This window comes from Rousettus aegyptiacus, unplaced genomic scaffold (assembly GCF_014176215.1).
Source record: "Rousettus aegyptiacus isolate mRouAeg1 unplaced genomic scaffold, mRouAeg1.p scaffold_m13_p_11, whole genome shotgun sequence".
NCBI classification, from domain to species: domain Eukaryota; kingdom Metazoa; phylum Chordata; class Mammalia; order Chiroptera; family Pteropodidae; genus Rousettus; species Rousettus aegyptiacus.
The window spans coordinates 3,734,211-3,751,916 of record NW_023416286.1 but is presented as its reverse complement, the minus strand read 5'-3'; the positions used below and the strand labels follow the sequence as shown (position 1 = coordinate 3,751,916).

The 17,706-nt window shown below is 60.4% G+C and overlaps 2 protein-coding genes across 6 annotated transcripts; one reads left to right on the top strand and one right to left on the bottom strand.

Annotated features, from left to right (window-relative positions):
• On the bottom strand, positions 1-11,822 carry MEDAG (mesenteric estrogen dependent adipogenesis). 2 transcript variants are annotated; one of them, XM_016151873.2, is made up of 5 exons: positions 11,495-11,822; positions 5,853-5,962; positions 3,506-3,618; positions 2,788-3,073; positions 1-1,103 (listed from the first exon to the last, which is right to left on the bottom strand). In XM_016151873.2, the coding sequence occupies exons 1-5, from the start codon at positions 11,773-11,775 to the stop codon at positions 982-984; spliced, it is 912 nt and encodes a 303-aa protein (XP_016007359.2). In that variant the 5' UTR covers positions 11,776-11,822; the 3' UTR covers positions 1-981. The 2 variants fall into 2 exon arrangements, with proteins under 2 accessions (XP_016007359.2, XP_036084310.1); XM_036228417.1 differs by lacking the exon at positions 11,495-11,822 and adding an exon at positions 10,125-10,881.
• Positions 11,823-12,280: 458 nt separating this feature from the next.
• On the top strand, positions 12,281-17,706 carry LOC118609337. 4 transcript variants are annotated; one of them, XM_036228414.1, is made up of 4 exons: positions 12,281-12,503; positions 12,838-13,014; positions 13,188-14,269; positions 14,524-17,706. In XM_036228414.1, exon 4 carries the CDS (start codon positions 14,584-14,586, stop codon positions 15,589-15,591), a length of 1,008 nt encoding a protein of 335 aa, XP_036084307.1. In that variant the 5' UTR covers positions 12,281-12,503; positions 12,838-13,014; positions 13,188-14,269; positions 14,524-14,583; the 3' UTR covers positions 15,592-17,706. The 4 variants fall into 4 exon arrangements, with proteins under 4 accessions (XP_036084307.1, XP_036084306.1, XP_036084309.1 ...); XM_036228413.1 differs by having other exon boundaries at positions 12,281-12,977; XM_036228416.1 differs by having other exon boundaries at positions 12,281-13,014; positions 14,636-17,706.

The window sequence follows — 17,706 nt, the reverse complement described above, 5'->3', positions numbered from 1 at the left end:
TTGGTCACAAATTTAATCAGTTCTCTGTTGGTTTAATTGCACAGAGATCGTACATAACATTTCAAATATAAAAGAAAGGACAGTGGGTAGTGCTATCAAAAATCAGAGACTTTTTTTTAAAAGGACAGAGAAAGTGTACTGGGACCCATGAGTCGTCCTCATGGTCACATAGGTAGTGAGTGATTCACTCATGCAGGTTTTATATGTGGATACCATGATTTTTTTTTTTTTCATTTTGAAGAATTCTTTTGTGGCTATGAGATGAGAAACATTGCACTGATGTGACAATGTATGATGGAAATGTCATAGTTTCCCCCTGTTTTGCTTTTAGTGGTAGAGTTACTTAAAATCCCCGACCGACATAATTAACGTGCTTTCCGTAAAGAAGACGCTGCCGTGTGCGCTATCCCTCCCCGGTCGCTGCTTGGTACCGCATCTCCCGGCTTCGTTGTTGAGAGGGAGGCCAAGGGAGTCCAAATTTTAGGCAGCGAGTGGCGAGTCGGTCAGCAACCCTTACCTGGAATGGCCCTCCTAAGAGACCCCAGAGGCAGGGTGAGAAGCATCCTTGCCATCCGGCGAAAGGGGTCGCGGGCATTTTTGCCCAGCTGGGTTTGATGCCGTGCCGGCTGGGTCTGGGTCCAGATGAGGGTGTCCCGACCTGATTCAGGGGCCAGCAGCGCCCAGTGTGCCCGCTCCGGCACCCAGGGTCCCGAGCAAGGCGCTCCGGGTGGCCAGGACCCTGCCGCCCCCTCTGCCTCTCTGGGGACATGCTCAGAGGAGGGGACCCTCTCGGCCACAGGGCCAGAGGCACCCCCCCTCCTGAAGTCAGCTTCTGGGGCCTGCCAGGGGGCACCCCCGGAGGCAGGAGGCGTGAGGACAGCGGGTGGAAGGGCCTGCCTCCCACCCCCGCCGGAGTCCCCTCGACCTTCAGCCCTGGCCCGGGCCCGGAGAGCAGGAGGAACCGCGAAACGTTCCGGCCGATCAGAGAAACGGGTTGGGAGTCTCCTCAGATTCCAACACGGAAAACGGCAACTCTTCCAACAGAGGCCCGGTCAGGGAGGACCGGGGCGACAGGCTGCAGTTAAACACCTCGTCTATCGAACCTGGAGGGAGGAAGGCGGGCCGTCACCGTCGAGGGAGACCAGCACACGTCACCGCCGCCCCCGCAGTCACGGCCACGGGGGTCCGGGCTTCCGCGGACACGCGCCGGGGCCGCGCCAACGCACAGGACGCGGTGGCCGTGCGCTCCCCCGTGGCCGCGAGGGGGTCCGCAGCGAGCGGCGTGAACTCTTTCCCGCTTGATGACGAAAGGCGCACAGCAGGGTCAGAGGTCGGTTTTCGAGCAGCAGGTGGAGCCGAGCTGACCGGCCACCCACACGGGGACAGCGGAGGCCAGGCCGGGCCCGTCTGCCCGGTCGCTGGGGGCATCTGGCCGTGCCCTTGTCCACGCTAACACGAGGGCTCCACGGGACTGTGGTCCCCACAGCTCTGAGTGCGTGTTCTCAGGGCTGGCTCAGGGCACACTTCAAGGAAGCACTGCCCAACTTCTGTGCCCCTGGGTGTCCGCCGAGGGGCAGCGGACACCCCGGGCAGCCTGCAGGACAGAGGGTGAGTGATAGGGAAACAGTAAAACGCTGCCCAGGCTGCCATGGGTGGTGGGAGGGGGGGTGGAGGGTGTCACGGGAAGGACTAGGCATCTGAGGCTGCCTCGACCCAGCAAGTTCGCCTTCCCCCAAAGGGGTCAGCAAACAGCCCCCAGGCATGGCTGTAGTGAGCAGAGCGGCACTCATCCTGTAAGCGACATCCAGACAGAGAAAGGAAAGCAAGGAGGAGGGAGGGAGGGGGAGAGGGGCGAGGGGGAGGGAGGGAGGGGAGGGAGGAGGGGAGGGAGGGGGAAGGAGGGAGGGAGGGAGGGGCTGACGGGGACACAGAGGCCACTTCCAAGGTAAGAAATAGCTCAATAAGCATTTCCGCCGCGAACCCGGAAAAAAGCAACTGTCTTTAACTACAATTCACGAAGACTCTCTATTTCACAGCTCAATTTTTTGAAAACGGCAGATTCCCAGAAACTGGCACTTTTCGTGTTTGTTTCTTTCTTTTCTTTTTTTTTTTTTTTGCAATGAGCAGCAGACGTCGCCATTCCGGGAGGTTGCTTTCTGGCCCTACCAGCACAGGACAGAGAGGACGGGCTCAGAGGGGACAATCCGGACGCGATGTGACCTGCGTCATCCGCTCGGCCACCCGGCCCGGACAGTCTGGCCAGCCCAGAGGGCAGAGGGCAGTGCATATTAGACCCTTGGACACATCGCATGTGACGCGCCGTTCGTTACGTGAGAGAGTCTCAGGAGTTGTTCTCCGGAGGCCTCGTGAACTCGGGGCGACCCTCTGCATTTCTTTTTTAGGGACGTCACCTCGATACCGTTCGCGACAGGTAGACGCCTCGCCCAGCGGACGCGTCTCCTGCACGTTCTGATACCCCGAACGCACACGCGAGAAAAGCGCCTTTCTCTCCTAATATTTACACAATCGTGAGCGTCCATATGCATTTAGCCCAATACCAGACTTTTACGTTATTTTCTGCGTGTGCCGCACAGTGCAGCCGCTACGTCGGAGAGGAGCCTAAAAGGAGAAGACGCTGGATCTCCTCGCTCCTTGCTTTCCGAATCACGGGATGTGCCGTTTCCTCCCCATCGAGAGGCCTTTCCGTTTCCAAACCCCTCTCTCGTGATACTGTTCTAGGCTTCCATGTCACCACCTTCCCCGGGTACGTGAGGATGTTTAGCATACCTCTGGAAGTGACGCTGAACTTCCGGTCCGAGAAGCTGCTCCTTCGGATTAACGGTTCACTCATCTTTTCCAGAAATAACTTAATCGTCTCCTTCTTCTCTGGACTCGTGCTCGACAAATTCAGAACCTTCCCATCCACCTTGACGGTGGAGTTGCTGAGCCCGAACCAGTAGAAGAAATCGAACAGCGCGTCGGCCTTGAATTCGTAGGCAAAGCTCAGATTTTCTCCGTTCACCACTTCGTTTCCTGGAGGGAAAAACTTCCTGACCGCCTCTTGAAAATCAAACTGAGAGAGAGAGAAGGACTCGATGATGAATTTCATGCATAGCGCAATAACATTCCCACCCAGAATTCTAGATCATTACAACATTATATTACAGAAACAACAACGGCCCCAACGTGCGAAGTATCAGCCCCGTATTTCTCTCTCTTATTCCGACAGATTTTTTGAACAGTCGCCTTTATTTCTTGCGCTCACGTCACATTCCACGTGCCGACGGAACAGGCCTGGCGTCTTAGGCCATTTCTAACACGTTGCCAGCAAGCCGGCTCGTTTTCTGGGTCGCAATGCAACAGAAAACGTCCACGCCCGGGAGCAGCTAGGTTAGCGCTGAGCCCGGGAGTGGCGGCGGGGGGGGGGGGGGGCAGCCGCACGTGAAGGTGCCCGGGCCCCGCGTGTGTGGCCGTAGCTCTGGGTCCCCACGGGCCCAGCCGTTACCTGAAGCCGGTAGCTCTCTCCGATCACCGAGGAAATGACGGTATCCATCCCCTGCTCTATCTGTCTTCTTATCTTGGGGTGCCTCGTGTTCACGAGGAACGCATACGTCCTTTCTAGAAACGAGGGGGTGGAATTCAGAAAGGAGCAGGCGACAGAAACACTTCTCGGGGCTCACCCAGGTGGCGGTTCCCACCGTGCGGGAGGATTTTACGCGATGACAGCTTCCCGCGCCAGATTTCCAGACACGTTCCTGAGAATTCTGGGGGCGGGAGGGAATCAGCTGCCCTGAGGCCGCCCTTGGGCGCTCTCGCCTGGGGAAAGTGGAAGTTCCGTGTCACCCATTGTCACGGCGGAGCACTGAGCCTGCGCCGTGCACGCCACACTCGGGACCTCTGGTGTTCAGGTCACTGCCTCGCCGGACGTCTGAACGGCGACCTGGTGCTCGCCAGCATGGCTCCTTCGCAGAAAGCCAGCCAGGTCCAGGGGAGGGGTCCCCCATGCCTCCCCCCGACCCCCGCCTTCCCCCAGAGACCGGGCTTGTTCCGCCAAAGGGCGCTGTTCTCCGGGGCTACAGACAGGGGCAGGCGACCGCGGGCTGCCTTTCCATTGCTTAGATTACCCTATGTCAGCGTCCTGGCACAGGGGGGTAGAGGAGGTTTCGTATTGTTCGCCTTTCTTTTTAAGCTCTTAAATTTCTGATCCTGTCCAACTCTACGCAATCTAAGCCAAGGGAGCGTTGTTAACTCCTTAGGAAATAGGACACACTGTTAAACAACAGCCCCTTAACTCTCCGGCCCCCAGAAAGCAAGCTGCACGGCCTTAGACGCTCAAGGCCTTTTCTAGGGCGTCGCCCTCGGGCGAAAGGCCACGGAGCAGTCGCTGGGCGGTTCTGAAGACTCAGCCCTTCGCCTGGGCTTCGCGCGTCGAGCCTGGGCCCTCCAGGGACCCGCGCCACGTCCTCGAGGAACACACTTTGAACCAACCTTGCTGCGGCCTAATCCCTTGTTCTCTCTCCCGAATTCTTTCCCCGGCGCCCTAGGTATAAACCACGTACTGTCCTCTTTGAGATGAGACGCAACGAAACCAGTAAAGCCGGAAGCGGCGCTACATACACCTCGAGTCCGCGTCAGCACCGCCGACCCAGCACCCCGAGCCTCGCGACGTCCCCCGGGGCCAGCGCGCCCCGGCGTCCTGGCCGCACAGGCTGCGCGCCGCGCAGCTCTGAAGAGCGCCCCTCACCTTCGCGGGCCTCGGCCGCCTGCGTACGTATCGCGACCGACTTCTGGGGAGAGGCGGCTCATTGTCCTGAGTTAACCGTGGCCTTTTCCAACTGGCACAAACGTACGGTTTACGACCGCAGTGGGGCCAGGTGTGTTTCTGCCATGGCGGTTTCCATGAATGAAACTCGACCACCTGAATTAAGCTTTCTCGGACCACGACTCTGTCCTCACGACGACCCAGGCTCCACACGCCTGCTCTAACACGTCGAGGAGGAGAGGTCTCTGATTCTCCCTTGAGAGTCCTCCTGAGGGGCGGACTAGGAGGCGAACTTGATTCCTGGCCATCGTCAAGCTGAACAACACCGGGGACTTGGAGGCCCTCCTGCAGCTGCCTGTCCCCGGGCTCTGCCCCCCGCCCCTCCCTCTGAGAGCACGGCCTGACCTGGAGTTGGGGAGTGAGCAGAGAACCCGAATGGCCGACCCCACAGAGCAGGGGGTCGGCCAGGAACGAGACGTGGGAGGGAGTCTCCTGGGAACGTGTCGCTTTAAGAATGTTATTTAGAAGTCACGCTTCAGGAATTCTACTTCCGTCATTACGTCCCTGATTCTCCCAACTATCCTACCCCTCTGCGCAGGAGGAAGAAGGGGAAATTGGGACAGTTCCGTGTTGGGATTTGAATTAGCATAGTTGTTATCAGCTAGTCCGATTTCTAGGAGGAAACAATAAAGAGATGTTTCTAGCGCTGACATTCAAAGATCACAGCACGAGACAGAGGGGCATCTGGGGTACCTGTTTTACCTGAGCTTCCTCGTCTACAGAACGGGGCTGGCAGAAAGAAGCACCTGACAGGTACAGGGACCACGCCTCCCGGTCTGCCTGTCAGGCCCAGTCACACCTCTGTCCCCGCACAATTAACACAGGCCCTGCCGGGCTGCCGCGCCAGTCGGGGACGTTGGGGTGTGCCTGGGAGCCCCGAGGGGCTGATACGTGGTGACGGCTTTATGCAGCGTCACGAGGGGACAGTCACCCTGCTGCCTCCACGCCTGACCCCCCACCCCTCCCCTCCAGCATGCCACGGTCCGCAGCCCGGAACAGCGGAACGAAACCGAAATACTTATACACCGACCTTTCGAGGGGTCCTTTCTCGTCTGCACGTTAACGAAGAACAGCATCGGCTTGCTCAGGATGGTTTCCCTGTAGTTTTTATAATCACAGTAGCTGGTCAGTTCCACGTACCTGCGAGGGAAGCAGAGGCCGTTGCGGAGGGAAGGCGGCCTCCCCGCCCAGGCAGGAAGGGGCGTCCGGGCAGGCGCCCCCCACATCCGCGGTCCCTGTGAGGCCATCCCCTAAACTGCGTCCTTGCGCGGGCAGCCATGCTGAGTCCCACAGAAGTCAGTTCCTCTCTCCCGGTTGGCTGAAACCATCACGCACCCCGGAGGTGACCAGGGTCCCCGGGGTGGCCTGACAGCGACGCCGGGCCCTCCGATGACGGCCGAGAGTTTTCATGTGGCGCTATCGGAAGTCTACGTCTCTCAGAACTGAGAACGAGGGGCCGTGGAACCAGTTGGGTCTCTCCAGTGCAGTCACCCCGTCTTACCAGCGGGTAAGAAATCCCCCCTTCCTTCTCCCCTCCCTCTCCTCCTTCAGTCGCCAAATAAGCCCAGCCGAGCCCCCAGGTGACACCCACCCCCACGGGAGCGAATTCGCATCTCCCTGCCCCTGAGCTCGCGCCGTCCAGGGCCCCACGGGCCCCGACGACTTCGCTTCCCACGCCGTCCTTTCCTTCACTGCGCCGCCCGCCGTCCGGGGTGCCCGCGCCCCCTCCTCACGCTACGGATCTGCCACGCCACCTTTCTAGGTCCCTGCATGCCGCGCTGCTGGTTACAAAGGCAGGTCCAGGTGCAGACGAGCTTCCTTCAAGAAGGCGACGATTTCCCAACCGAACCCCAGCTCGGGGGCCGTGTGGACACAGGCCGGACGGACGGCGCCCTGTCCAGCGGGCGGGGGGACGTGGCTGCCACGGAGCTGGCGCCCCTGACGGCCCGGCGGGGGACGGCCGCACGGCGCGGGCCGCTCCTGGCGCCTGGGCACCGGCAGACACGGCCCCAGCCTTTCCCTGCGGCTCGTCCTTCGGTGTCGGACATGACCATGACGGCCTTGGAGAGCTCCCCACAGCCTCCCTCGCCGCCTGCCCCCCGCCCCGCCATCCCACGACCCGCTTAGAGGGGCCAGCGCGCAAGACCGTGACCCGGCGGGGGTGGGGAGAGAGGGGGCGTGTGGGGGAACGCCACCCCCAAGCCGGGAACACGCAGCTCCTGCGTCTGCCCCCCGGCTCGGCATCCTGGAACTAGGGGTCGTCCTCTTTTTCCTGGGCTCGTCAGACCTGAGTTTGAGAGCTTTTAAGGCCTGACCCCTGACGGAGCCTCTAGAACGCCTCCTGCCTTCTGCCTTGCCAGGCTTTTAACGTGGTCCCCTGGGAGCTGGTGGCGAGGGGGAGGGGGAGGGGACTCAGCCTGCTGCCTTCCAGGGCTGGGGGGGTGGGGGAGCAGCTGCTGACGTCTGGGGGTGTGAAACGCAGGCCCGGGGTGTTGCTCAGCTCCTCCTCCATCTTCCTCACCCGCCCCCCGCCCGTCGCCCGGGCAGGACAGAGCGGGCACGTGAAGGGAGACGCTCTCGCGCCCCGTACCGGCAGAGAGAGGACGTTCTGCTCACCTTCGTCCCTCTTGTTCACTCACAGCGTGCTGGCCACCCGGCGCGCATTCACACGGGCCTCGGCACATCCGAGGGGCTCGGGGCCTGGGGAGCGGGGTAGGGCCGCTCTGGGCCCTCCAGCCCCTCTGCCAGGCACGGCCCGGCCCAGGCAGGCCAGTGAGGCCGGCTGGGGAAGAGGCGAGGTCTGTGGTCGCAGGGGGCGGGGGTAAGGCGCAGAGGGAGAAAGGAGGAAGGAAACTCTCGCAGCCAAGGGACAAGGGCAGAGCGAGGCCCGCGGGAGCAAAGGTACAAAAGACAGGTGTGCGAGGCCAGGGCGGAGGCAGGGGCCGCGGTGAGCCAGCCACCCGCAGCTGACCTAGCGCCGGTCACAGCTCATTCATCGTCACTTAAGCGCATAACATTTTACTTGGGGCGATTGCTCTGCTCTGGCGGCACGGTCTGACTGTCACTCTTGAGGGCGAGCCCAGAGCGCGTGTGTGCAGCACAGCCGGGAAGCCGATTACGATGCCGGCGGCGGAAACGACCCCGCTCGCCTCTGCCCGCGGGATCGGCGGACGTCCGACCGATCGCAAGCATCATCGGTGGGGAAACGGTGAAAATCTCAACTGAGAAATGATCGCGGGTCGTGAAAATAATCAGCCCCCCGCCCCCAGGATTCCGTGGCAGGCGCTTTGAAATGCTGCGGGGCTCACGGCGCTGTGATGTGAACTGAGAGACCGGGGCCGGGCGGGGGGCTACCGTGTCCCCTACACCCGAGCCTCCCCCTTTCATTTAGAGTCCGGATCGATAAGACGCCCTGACGAATAAAACTGGACGCGGCATCATTTAACCTCCCTCTGATGACTTAGAGGCGCTTCTAGAATCTTCATCCCAAGGGGCCCGCAAACATCATCGCGGGGCGCGTCCGTCATCACGTGGGGAAACGCCTCGCACCAGAGCTCTCACGACGGGGGCCACAGACGGGAGACGGGGGCAAGGTTCCCACTTAACAAACGCTCTACTTAAACCGGGGCGCCAAGAAGAAAGAGACACCTCGGCGAGTCATCCGCTCCCAGCCCCGCGGTTCTGATCTAGTCGTGAAACACCTCTGAACCCCAGGGCGAGAACGAAACGCGAGCGTGCCTTTGGAGTCCGCTGGGCAAAATCCGGCTGTGTCAGTCACTAAAATAAGTCACGAAAAGACTGAGGACGGAGGAGCGAAGTCTGACAGATTGTTAGGAATCTGACAGCTGACCGCTCGTTTTAAGACGCGTTATGAGGCTGCGTTGGCGACCGATGATTTGCTCTTCAATCCTGCACGATTCTGAATCGCTCGGGCAAACGCTGCTTCTGTGTCCTGGGTACTTACTACGTTTGCTGACGGTATCGTTGGGGAGCAGAAGCACATAGTCAGTCGAAGACCGTTCTTCTGAGCTCTCATTTCTTCATGGCTTTTCCCCTGGCCCCTGACACGTTCCACACCCGGCCCCAGTGCAAAGCCCCGAGGGCGAGCTGCGGAGCGATTCGAAATCAGAACATCAAGGTCATGTGCTAATTGCCTGGCCGCGTGAACTCGGTCCCACAGCCACGGCCCACTGTGACGCTGAGTGACTGACTTCGCCCGCCGGGACCTGTGCTCTCGTCTGTAAAGGGACATAACGGTACTGCCTGCTGTTCGACGACTCGGCAGTGCAGGTAACATGAGACACACGCACTCGGCCCCCTGGTTAGATGCTCCACAAACACGATGAGTCGCTCATCTCTGCTGGCCACAGGGTGGAGTTCTGGAAGCTGCTGACACCCAATCGGGCCTGGGTCCACTTGAGTGACCGAGAGAGGAGGACAAAACGAGTCTCTGAAAAAGAACCGAGCCAGAGTCTCTCCTTCCTTGCTCCGATTTCTAGTCTCAATTTTTTTTTTTTTTCCTGTTTAAAAGGCTAAAGGGAGCTCAAAAGGCGGGACCAAGAAAGAGCGCTGTATTTTTGCTTCTAGCACGTCGGGACGGGCTGAAAGGTCACCCACCTTCTAGGACACCCCCCTCTTTTTCTGGAGCTCCCTTCAGATTTCACATCGCCTCTGGCACGGTCGGAAAAGCTGCTGCAAACTTCCCTTGGCTCCGACAATCTACTGCTCAAAGGCAAATAAGAATGTGAACCCATAGCTTCCATCTGAGCATGTGCGTGTGTTCGTTTTTTAAAAAAAAAAAAAATATGGAGAGTAGAACGGAGGAAAAAGAGACACTTGTTGGAACGATCTTTGTGTAGGAAGCCCGGAATCTGTGCGGCGTTCATCACGCTCTGCTGCGACGCAAGCCAAAGCTGGAGGGGACATCGCGCCCTTGGGAGCCCGCGAGCCGGCCCTGCTGTGTTTCCAGGGTCGACGTGCCGGCTTCACCCAGAGCCTCGCCCCGAGTCCGCGCCGTCCCTGCCGCCCCACTTCCTCCCGTCCCCCTTTCCGTCCCCGCGCCGGCGAAATCAGGCAAAACGTTTAGATTGATCGCCCTGCCGTCTGCGACGCGAATCGAGGGTGCACGGGGTGGTTCGCCCGTTCGCCAGCGATGCGCGTGCGGTGCTCGTGAGAAACACCGTGACCGCGTTCGTGGGTTCGTCCGCGTGATAAACATCTGCTGAGAAAGGAAACCGTCCTGCAGTCCGTGGAGGGGACGGACGAGAACACGCAGCCTTTCGTTATTGAAACGGTCTCAGACCTTGTCGCCGGACCTTGTCCCTGGACCGCCAGCGCTGCCTCAGGGGGGAGTTCGTGACGCTGCAGATTCTCGGGCCCCTCTCCAGGTTTCTTCGACTGGAAAGTATGCATCACGAGATCCCCAGGAGACCGGCACACTTACTCAAAATTTGGAAAGCACCGGTCTAAGCCATGTTCCTCCCACTCAGAGGCTTACGAACTAGTTAATCATTCACACATACAGATGCCAGAGGAAGGCAGGTTCCAGGGTCCAGTCCCAGTTATTTACATAAGGAGGGGCCTGTGGTTAGAACCCTTTATGGAGCCACAGAGGGTTGGTCTGTCAGGCCCAGCTATGACAGGTGGACGAGCCGGCTCTGCCGGAAGCCGAACCTACAGCTTCGGTTAATTCTGGGCCTTTTGATTCTTCGAGCTGTTCTCGAATACCATGGTTATCTGCTTTTGAAGTCTTCGCGAATCTGACGTCTAATTCTTCCTCTCTTGGTCCCCTGCTTACGGGTCGGAAGGTTCCATTCACCAAGAAAGGGAGACGTTCGGGCCGGGGAATGGTCTCTCAGGCACTCGGAGCCCTCGCTCTCTCTGCGTCAATAAACGAGGTTTTCCCAGGCGCGTTGAAGGAGCCATGTGAAAGGTCGTTTTGGTTGCTTGCCCCTCTGGGCTGCCTCCCACCCACGGGTGGCACAGCGCAACAGCAAAGGCTTCGTGCCAGGGTGGCTTGCTCATGTCTGGACCAAGCTCTGGACGGAACTCGCCCACTCCCTGGCGCTTGGTTCTGCAGCCCGAATATGACCCCCTCCCCACCCGTCCCCCCGCCATGTGCGCGCATGCACACACACTCACACACACTCACACGGACGCGCCCTGCTCTGGCTTTTTCCAGAACGTATCTATCTGCCCACGCCCCGGCCCACGGGCCCTGCGCTGGGCCTCGCCCGGAGCTGGTCCCTCCTCAGCTTTGGGTGGTTTATTTATCTCAAGCACCAAGGGAGGTCAAAGGTGGGACCCTCGGAACTTCCTGTGCTTCTCCACCGGGTCTCCTCGCTGAGTAAAGCTCTCAGGGCGCAAAAATGGAGCAGCCGCCTCCCCTGCGACCCGCCCCTCGCCACCACCCGAGGGCAGGGCCCCAGTCCTCCCAAAACACCCCGAAGGGTGTGGCCGCCAATTTGAGCTCATCTGACCCCGTTAAGGAGCCAGAAAGGGAAAATCACCCGGCAGTGACGCGGTCCCCACCCTGTGCTCCCCCGAGTGCCCCCTTTGGGGGGCGGGGGCAGCAGGCGCAGCTGCAGGATGTCAGGCTGAAGGCCAGAGAGCGCGGGGAGGCGGGCGGGGGCTCCCGGGGCCCCTCTGCCCGCGCGCGGGGAGCCCACCCACCTCTTGATGTAGCAGCCCAGGCGGCAGAGCTGCCCGTCCAGGCGCACGAGGCCGTCGCCGAAGACGTTGAAGCCGCCGCGCGCGGCCGCGGGCTCCGCGGCGCCCGGCGCCACCAGCTGGTCGCCGCGCAGCTGCAGGGCGCCGGGCAGCAGGCGCAGCAGCTGGGCCACGGGCAGCAGGGCCAGCTCGCAGTCGCACGTCCACAGGCTGCGCAGCTCCCCCGACGAGATGGAGGTCAGGCTGGGCCGGGCCGCGGGCGCGCACGCCGCCGCCGCCGCCATCCCCTCGGTCCGGGCGCCCCGAGGTCCCCGCGCCCTGCCCCGAGCCGTGGAGCGCTGAGCCCGCGGGAGGAGCCGGCCTTTTATCGCCCGGCCGCTCCGGGGTTTCTCACCGCCCCCCGCCCCGCCCCCTGCTCCGGACCGGGCTGGGCCTCGGCTGGGCTCCGGGCCCCGGTGGGCGGGGAAGGCGCCGGCACCGCCGGCCCAAGACACCGGCCCCTGCGTGCGGGGGAGGGGCGTCCGGACACTGCGGGGCCGCATCCCCGCTCCCCGCACCCCGCTCCCCGCACCCCGCTCCCCGCACCCCGCACCCCGCTCCCCGCACCCCGCATCCCCACATCCCGCGCCCCGCACCCTGCTCCCCGCATCCGCATCCTGCATCTTGCAATCCCGCTCGCTGCACCCCGCTCCTCATAGCCTCGCCCCCCGCTCCCCGCATCCTGCACCCCGCTCCCCGCATCCTGCACCCCGCTCCCACCCCAGCCCCCAGTTTCCGCCTTTCGCAGATCATAGCCTGAGACTCCCCCTCGCCCTACAGAGCCCACGGATCAGCAGGCCACTTTTCTGTGATGCTTTTGTGACTGCCCGTGGGTTTCATGGCACCGGTTCCTGCTTGGGGGACCACAGACCACAGATGCCGGCCAGATACTGGGGTAGAGGGGACCAGCCCCTCCGTCTTGCCCGCCCCCTTGAGTTCCCACAAGTCTTCTGTCCAGTGGGTCGCTAGATGTGTGAGTGCTCGCGGGCAGACACTCCCGATGGCCTGGGGACACCTGAGCATTCCAGCAGGACAACACTCCACAAAAAGTGTTGCTGGGGGGGCGGTGGGTACCCCAGATTTATGGGAGCAGAACCCCGCCCAGTTCTGAGGAGCTGAGCAGGCTTCCTGGAGTCCCACAATTTTGGACTCTAAGCGTAGAGAATACCTTTAATTTGCCTGTGTGCGTCCCCAGCATGGACCAGTCTGCAGATTTAATCAAGTCCAACGTGGAGTCCGGACTCCGTATCTCACTTAAATCCCGGAATGTAAATGAGCCCCAGTCACGTGTCCTTTCTGCGGACTAGGGCCCTTCGCCCCAGCCTCCATCCCCAGGGCCAGGTGCCTCCGAGCACATCTCGTTCACCGAGCAAGCGTGGATCACTACCAAACCAGCCCTTTCGGGGAAGAAGGTGGGATCTGCCTGTGAAACAAACGCACCGGCAAGGTGAAGCCGAGGACCCCTGCCGCCCGGGCGGGTGTGGGTGAGCTGTGGCCGCAGGCAGGCCCCAGGGGCGGGGGCAGGGTTCGCGGGGACCGTGTGGTGTCAGAACTGAGACCCAGCAGTCTAAGACTACGCGGTTGTCCCGTCTTACCCAAACGTCACTGCGCACCAGGCGACCACCTTACACTCTACACGCTCCCTCCACAACGACAGAACCAAGACCCCCGCCAGATGAGTGCTGGATGAATTAGATGCGTGGACTGCAGACCCTGAGAGCGAGGTCAAGGTCGCTGCTACCTGGGAAGCCCCGGGCAGGTGACGCAGGGGGTGGGCTCTGAATGCAGGGACAGAGCCCCCAGGCGAAGGAGCACCGCCCGTGAGCGAGCGACGGGGAGAGAAGATTCTAGACCAGTCTGTGTAAAGAGAGAAAGTATGGTCCATTTACGGAAGAGCGGGGAATCCTGTACGGCTGACCGGGCTTCTCTGGGGTAAGAGGGGCGAGGTTCCTAAGACAGGAGACCCGAAAGGGAGAGGCCTTCTGAGCAGTCTAAGGATTCGGATTCTGAGGTCGTGGTGAAGGAAGGAAGCGACGTGACTCTGAGTTCATGGCCTCTTAGAAAAGGTTTCGAAACAGGAAGACTGGAGGGAGAGCGACTGGTCAGGGGCTTGATGGGATCGTCTCGGAAACATATAGTGAGGGTCCGAGCAGTCCACACAGCTGCTGTGGGGACAGAGGTGACAGGGGGAATCCGGGGTGTGTTTGAACCAGAGTCAGCAGGATTTGCTGAGCAAAAGAAACGGAGGAGGGAAGAATGAGACCAAGAAGCAGAAAGAGGCATTTGGTCTCTCGCTTGGGTACCTAGACGGATGGGGTAGCTACCAGCGGAGCATCCAAGTGGACAGCCCAGGAGGCGGCTAGCGGGCTGGGTCTGGGGTTTTGGAGGGAAGACAGGGTTAACGATTGAAAAGTCTGACAGTCGTTCGCTTGAAAACGGGGAACGGAACCCAGAGAAGTCTCAGGGCGGGAGTTGGAACCCAAGCCTGTCGTTTACTTCTGTTTACTGAGCACCTACTATGTTCCACGACTCGCCGGAGATGCAGAGGCGTGAACAGAGGAAGGCCTCGTGCCTCTGCGATGAGGAGGCCCGGGAGAACGCGAGGTCTGGGCCGCCAGGCCTCCGGCGCCTCGCCCAGACGTCTGGTCGTAGCTTGTTCATCGCACGTCTGCGATCTCCTGATGGAATACACTCGACGGCCATGATGGACGGCTCCAAAGCTGCTCTCTGAATTTTAAGGTCAGTGAGGGCAGGTCCACTGCACATCCCGGCCCAGCCCCGCGAAGCCGGAGGGAGCTCCATACCGTTGACCGAGTTTAACCCCACCCTGCCCGGATGATCTGGCCTCGTCCAGGGGTCTTATGTCACAGTTAAGTGCACTTGGTTAAGATGAACACGGTGGTCTCTCCCATCGAAATCTATTTATCACTACGTGTCAATACTGATTATCTGAATGGAACGATTAAATGAGGTTTTCCTTTGTTTCTCCGTAGTTCTCTGACTCTGCCATTATTTCGCATTTTCCAGAGGAGTGTGTATTGTTCTGTAAAACGATGCCGAGCAGGATAAAAACATTTGAAAGACGCTTTCTTGTGTGCTATCTAGAGGATCCACTTGGCGTGTGCCAGGAGAGCACCTGCATTTCCTCACGGATGACTTCCACGCTGCCAAAATGCCGAAGAATGGCGCGAAGACCTGAGCCGAAAAAACAGCCTTCGTCGTCACGTCGAGCCAGGGGTAGCGAGTGGACGGCTCCAGGGGCCCTTCCACGGTTCACCTTTTTCATTACCGAAGTTCCAACCAGACAGACAAAATTACCTCTGGTGGGGATCTTTTCTTTTTTTTTTCCCCCTAGTCTTGTTTATATTGCTGGCATGTTTACCTGGTCGTGTTCATGTTGCAGAGTTTTTATTCTGCTTTTCTCACGCGACGCCGTACGTAAACCCCGTTTCAAAGCCTGTCTCCGTAAGTGGTATTTAAAGCCACTGCGTCACGTTCCATCGAGTGGATGTGCTATCGTTCGTCCGGGCATTGCTTTACACGCGGAAACAGGTTGGTTCCAGTCTTCCCGCATTCCCAACCTTGACTCTCAGAGACGACGTTATGGAGACAAGCGGAAGGCTCTTGAAACACGGTCCGCCGTCTTCCGAAATGGCCTGGGCACCTTCTCTCGTCGAATTCCTCCCACTTCCGAATTACTCTGTTTCCCCCGCGTGCCTCACGCTGGGAGGCATCACCCTCCTTCCGCCCAGAGCTCCGAGGTCACCCCACTCTGCATCGGCTCACTTCCTCTGCCACCCACCCACGCCCTCCTCTGCGGCCCCTCCGCCCCGGCCAGCTGGTGCCCCCCGCCCCCCACCTTTCCCGCAGATTCTCCTACAGATCTCAGCAATCTCTTGGTTTCTTCCCACCCCCATGGCCGTTGGCCTCCCAGCCGCCCTCACTTCCTCCCTGGACTGTTTAAGCAGCCTCGTCCCCCTCAGTCCTCCCTCCTCAGGGCTTGTGGGCGAACTGTGTCCCACCCGCTCCCCCAAAGTCGTACGTCGAAACCCAGAATGTGACCGCATTCGGAGAGAGGGCCTTTAAGTGGGCGATTAAGTTAGGGCAGGACCCTAATCCGATCCGACTGGCGGCCCCATCAGAGGAGGAGGAGATGCCAGCCATGTGAGGTCACAGCGAGACAGCAGCTGTCGATCAACCGGAGAGAGGCCTCCGCAGAATCTGACACGCTGGCACCGTGATCTTGGACCCCGGCCTCCTCCGCGCTGCGGCGCACGCCTGCTGCTGTTTAAGCCCCCAGCATGGGGTACGTGGCCGCAGCAGGCGGCTGAGCAGACGAGAGCTTTGCTCTGGGCTTGAGGAGTACACAGGGCCTGCAGCCAGCTCCCGGGAGGAGCAGGCTGCTGGTCCCTCGCTGCTGTGCAAGCCCCCTCCTCACTGTTCAAGCGGAGCCTCGCCCGCCTTTCCAGGTGCAGCTGAAACACCCCCTCTTCTGGGCTGAGCGGCATGGCCTTCCTGCCAGCCCCCAGGACGAATGCTACGTGTGTGTGTGGCCTTGTTCCAGGCATTGTGCCATTGATGGACTTACTTGTCTGTCTCTCCCACTAAATCCATGAGAGAGAGGGGGAAAAAAAACTGCATCTCATGACTTTTTATTCCTAGCACAATGTGGCCTCGCAGAATATATCCAATTTATTTTGATCGGAGGAGCGAATCCATGGATGAAAGGCAGCCTGGCATCACGGTTCTCTATCCAGTGCTTAGAATGGCGCGGGACACGTGGTTTGTGCCATCGAGTTTGTCAAACAAGTGAACAGAAATACACTCAACATGTTTCAGATCGCGAGTTTTTTTTTTGTTTTGTTTTTTCCTCCCTGCAATTATCCGCTCGAGTTCTGTGAGAACCGGAGTGAGAGCATATGGGGAAGGAAAGCCCAGATCCGCGAAAAACACTCGCCGAGGCGGATCAGTTCAAGACCAAGCTCTCGCCCCGATTCCTAACCGCTTTGCTCACGGCCGGACCAGAACGGAAAGTTTTGCTTCCGCCCCTGTGCGCTTAGCTCACTGGGCTCTGGCTGAGTCGCTCTGAGATCACTGCTTCCTTTCGGCCCAAATAAACACTCCCTCTCCGGGGGCAGGAGGTCACATGAAAGCCTACCCAGGCCGGTCCTCCCCGGTGACATCCTTTGACCGCTTTGGGGCACGGAGGGCTGGGGCGCCGAGGCAGAGGTGGGTAGGATGGTACAGCAGCCGGGAAACCCTGGCACGTGGAGTCTAGAACCAGTTCAGACGATGGGGACGGCGGGGGTCCACTGATGAGGACCGAGACTGTGAAGAGAGGCACAACTCGGCCCTCCCAAAGCTGGCTGGGTGCTGGCCCGGGCTCGGCGCCTGGGTCTCAAGGGTGCGGAAGACCTCGAATCGGGCCAGCTTCCGGCCGTCAGTGGTGGCTGGAGGGAGAGATGGAGGAGAAACTGCAGGAGGAAGGAGGGCGGGGGGCGTGAGGGCAGCCGGCTACGGGGAAGAGCGTCGGGGTGGAGGGTCTTGACGCAGGGGAAACAGGTGTCGATTAGGGACAGGAAGTGACGAACGGCACCGTCAGAACGGCACGTCGGGTTTGGCGTGACGGCGGTGGCTTCGGAGGCGTGTGCCGCCTTGGACGGAGGCTGACGAGAAAGCCTCTGAGAACCCTCCCACCTCTAAACTCTTACTGCTCTGAAGCGAGCAGGTCGGGAGGCCACGAGACAGGCCCAGGGAACCCCCAAATCACTGCCGCCCCGGGAGAAACAGGCCGCCGGTGGGGTCTCGCGTCCTGCGGCCCAGGGACTGCGCCAGCCGCGATGGCGGCCGCCACCGTGGCGACGGGTGACATTCGGTGAGGACTTCCCTGTGCCGGACACCGGTCGCCTTCCGCAGATTACGCCACTCCATTGTCCCAGCCGAGGACGACTCATGTTCCCACTTTGCGGAAGGAGGACTCGAGGTACGCGGAGCTCCCATAACTTGCCCGAAGTCCCACAGTTCCCCCTTCCCGCGGCCCCTCCATCTTTCCGGGCTTCCCGTCCCCCCCCCCCCATTTGAGAGGCTCCAGACCACGAGGGAATAAAAGCCACCCCCAAACCCGCACCCTCAGGCCCCTAAGTGCCCCTCTCAAATAAAAATAGAACTTAATTTAA

Coding starts and splice junctions, on each gene's coding strand:
- MEDAG (XM_016151873.2), bottom strand. CDS start 11,775: ATGGCGGCGGCGGCGGCGTGCGCGCCCGCGGCCCGGCCCAGCCTGACC. Junction 3,619..5,852: donor GAGAAAGGACCCCTCGAAAG/GTCGGTGTATAA, acceptor CCTCGTTTCTAG/AAAGGACGTATGCGTTCCTC. Junction 3,074..3,505: donor GAGAGAGCTACCGGCTTCAG/GTAACGGCTGGG, acceptor TCTCTCTCTCAG/TTTGATTTTCAAGAGGCGGT.
- LOC118609337 (XM_036228414.1), top strand. CDS start 14,584: ATGCCGAGCAGGATAAAAACATTTGAAAGACGCTTTCTTGTGTGCTAT.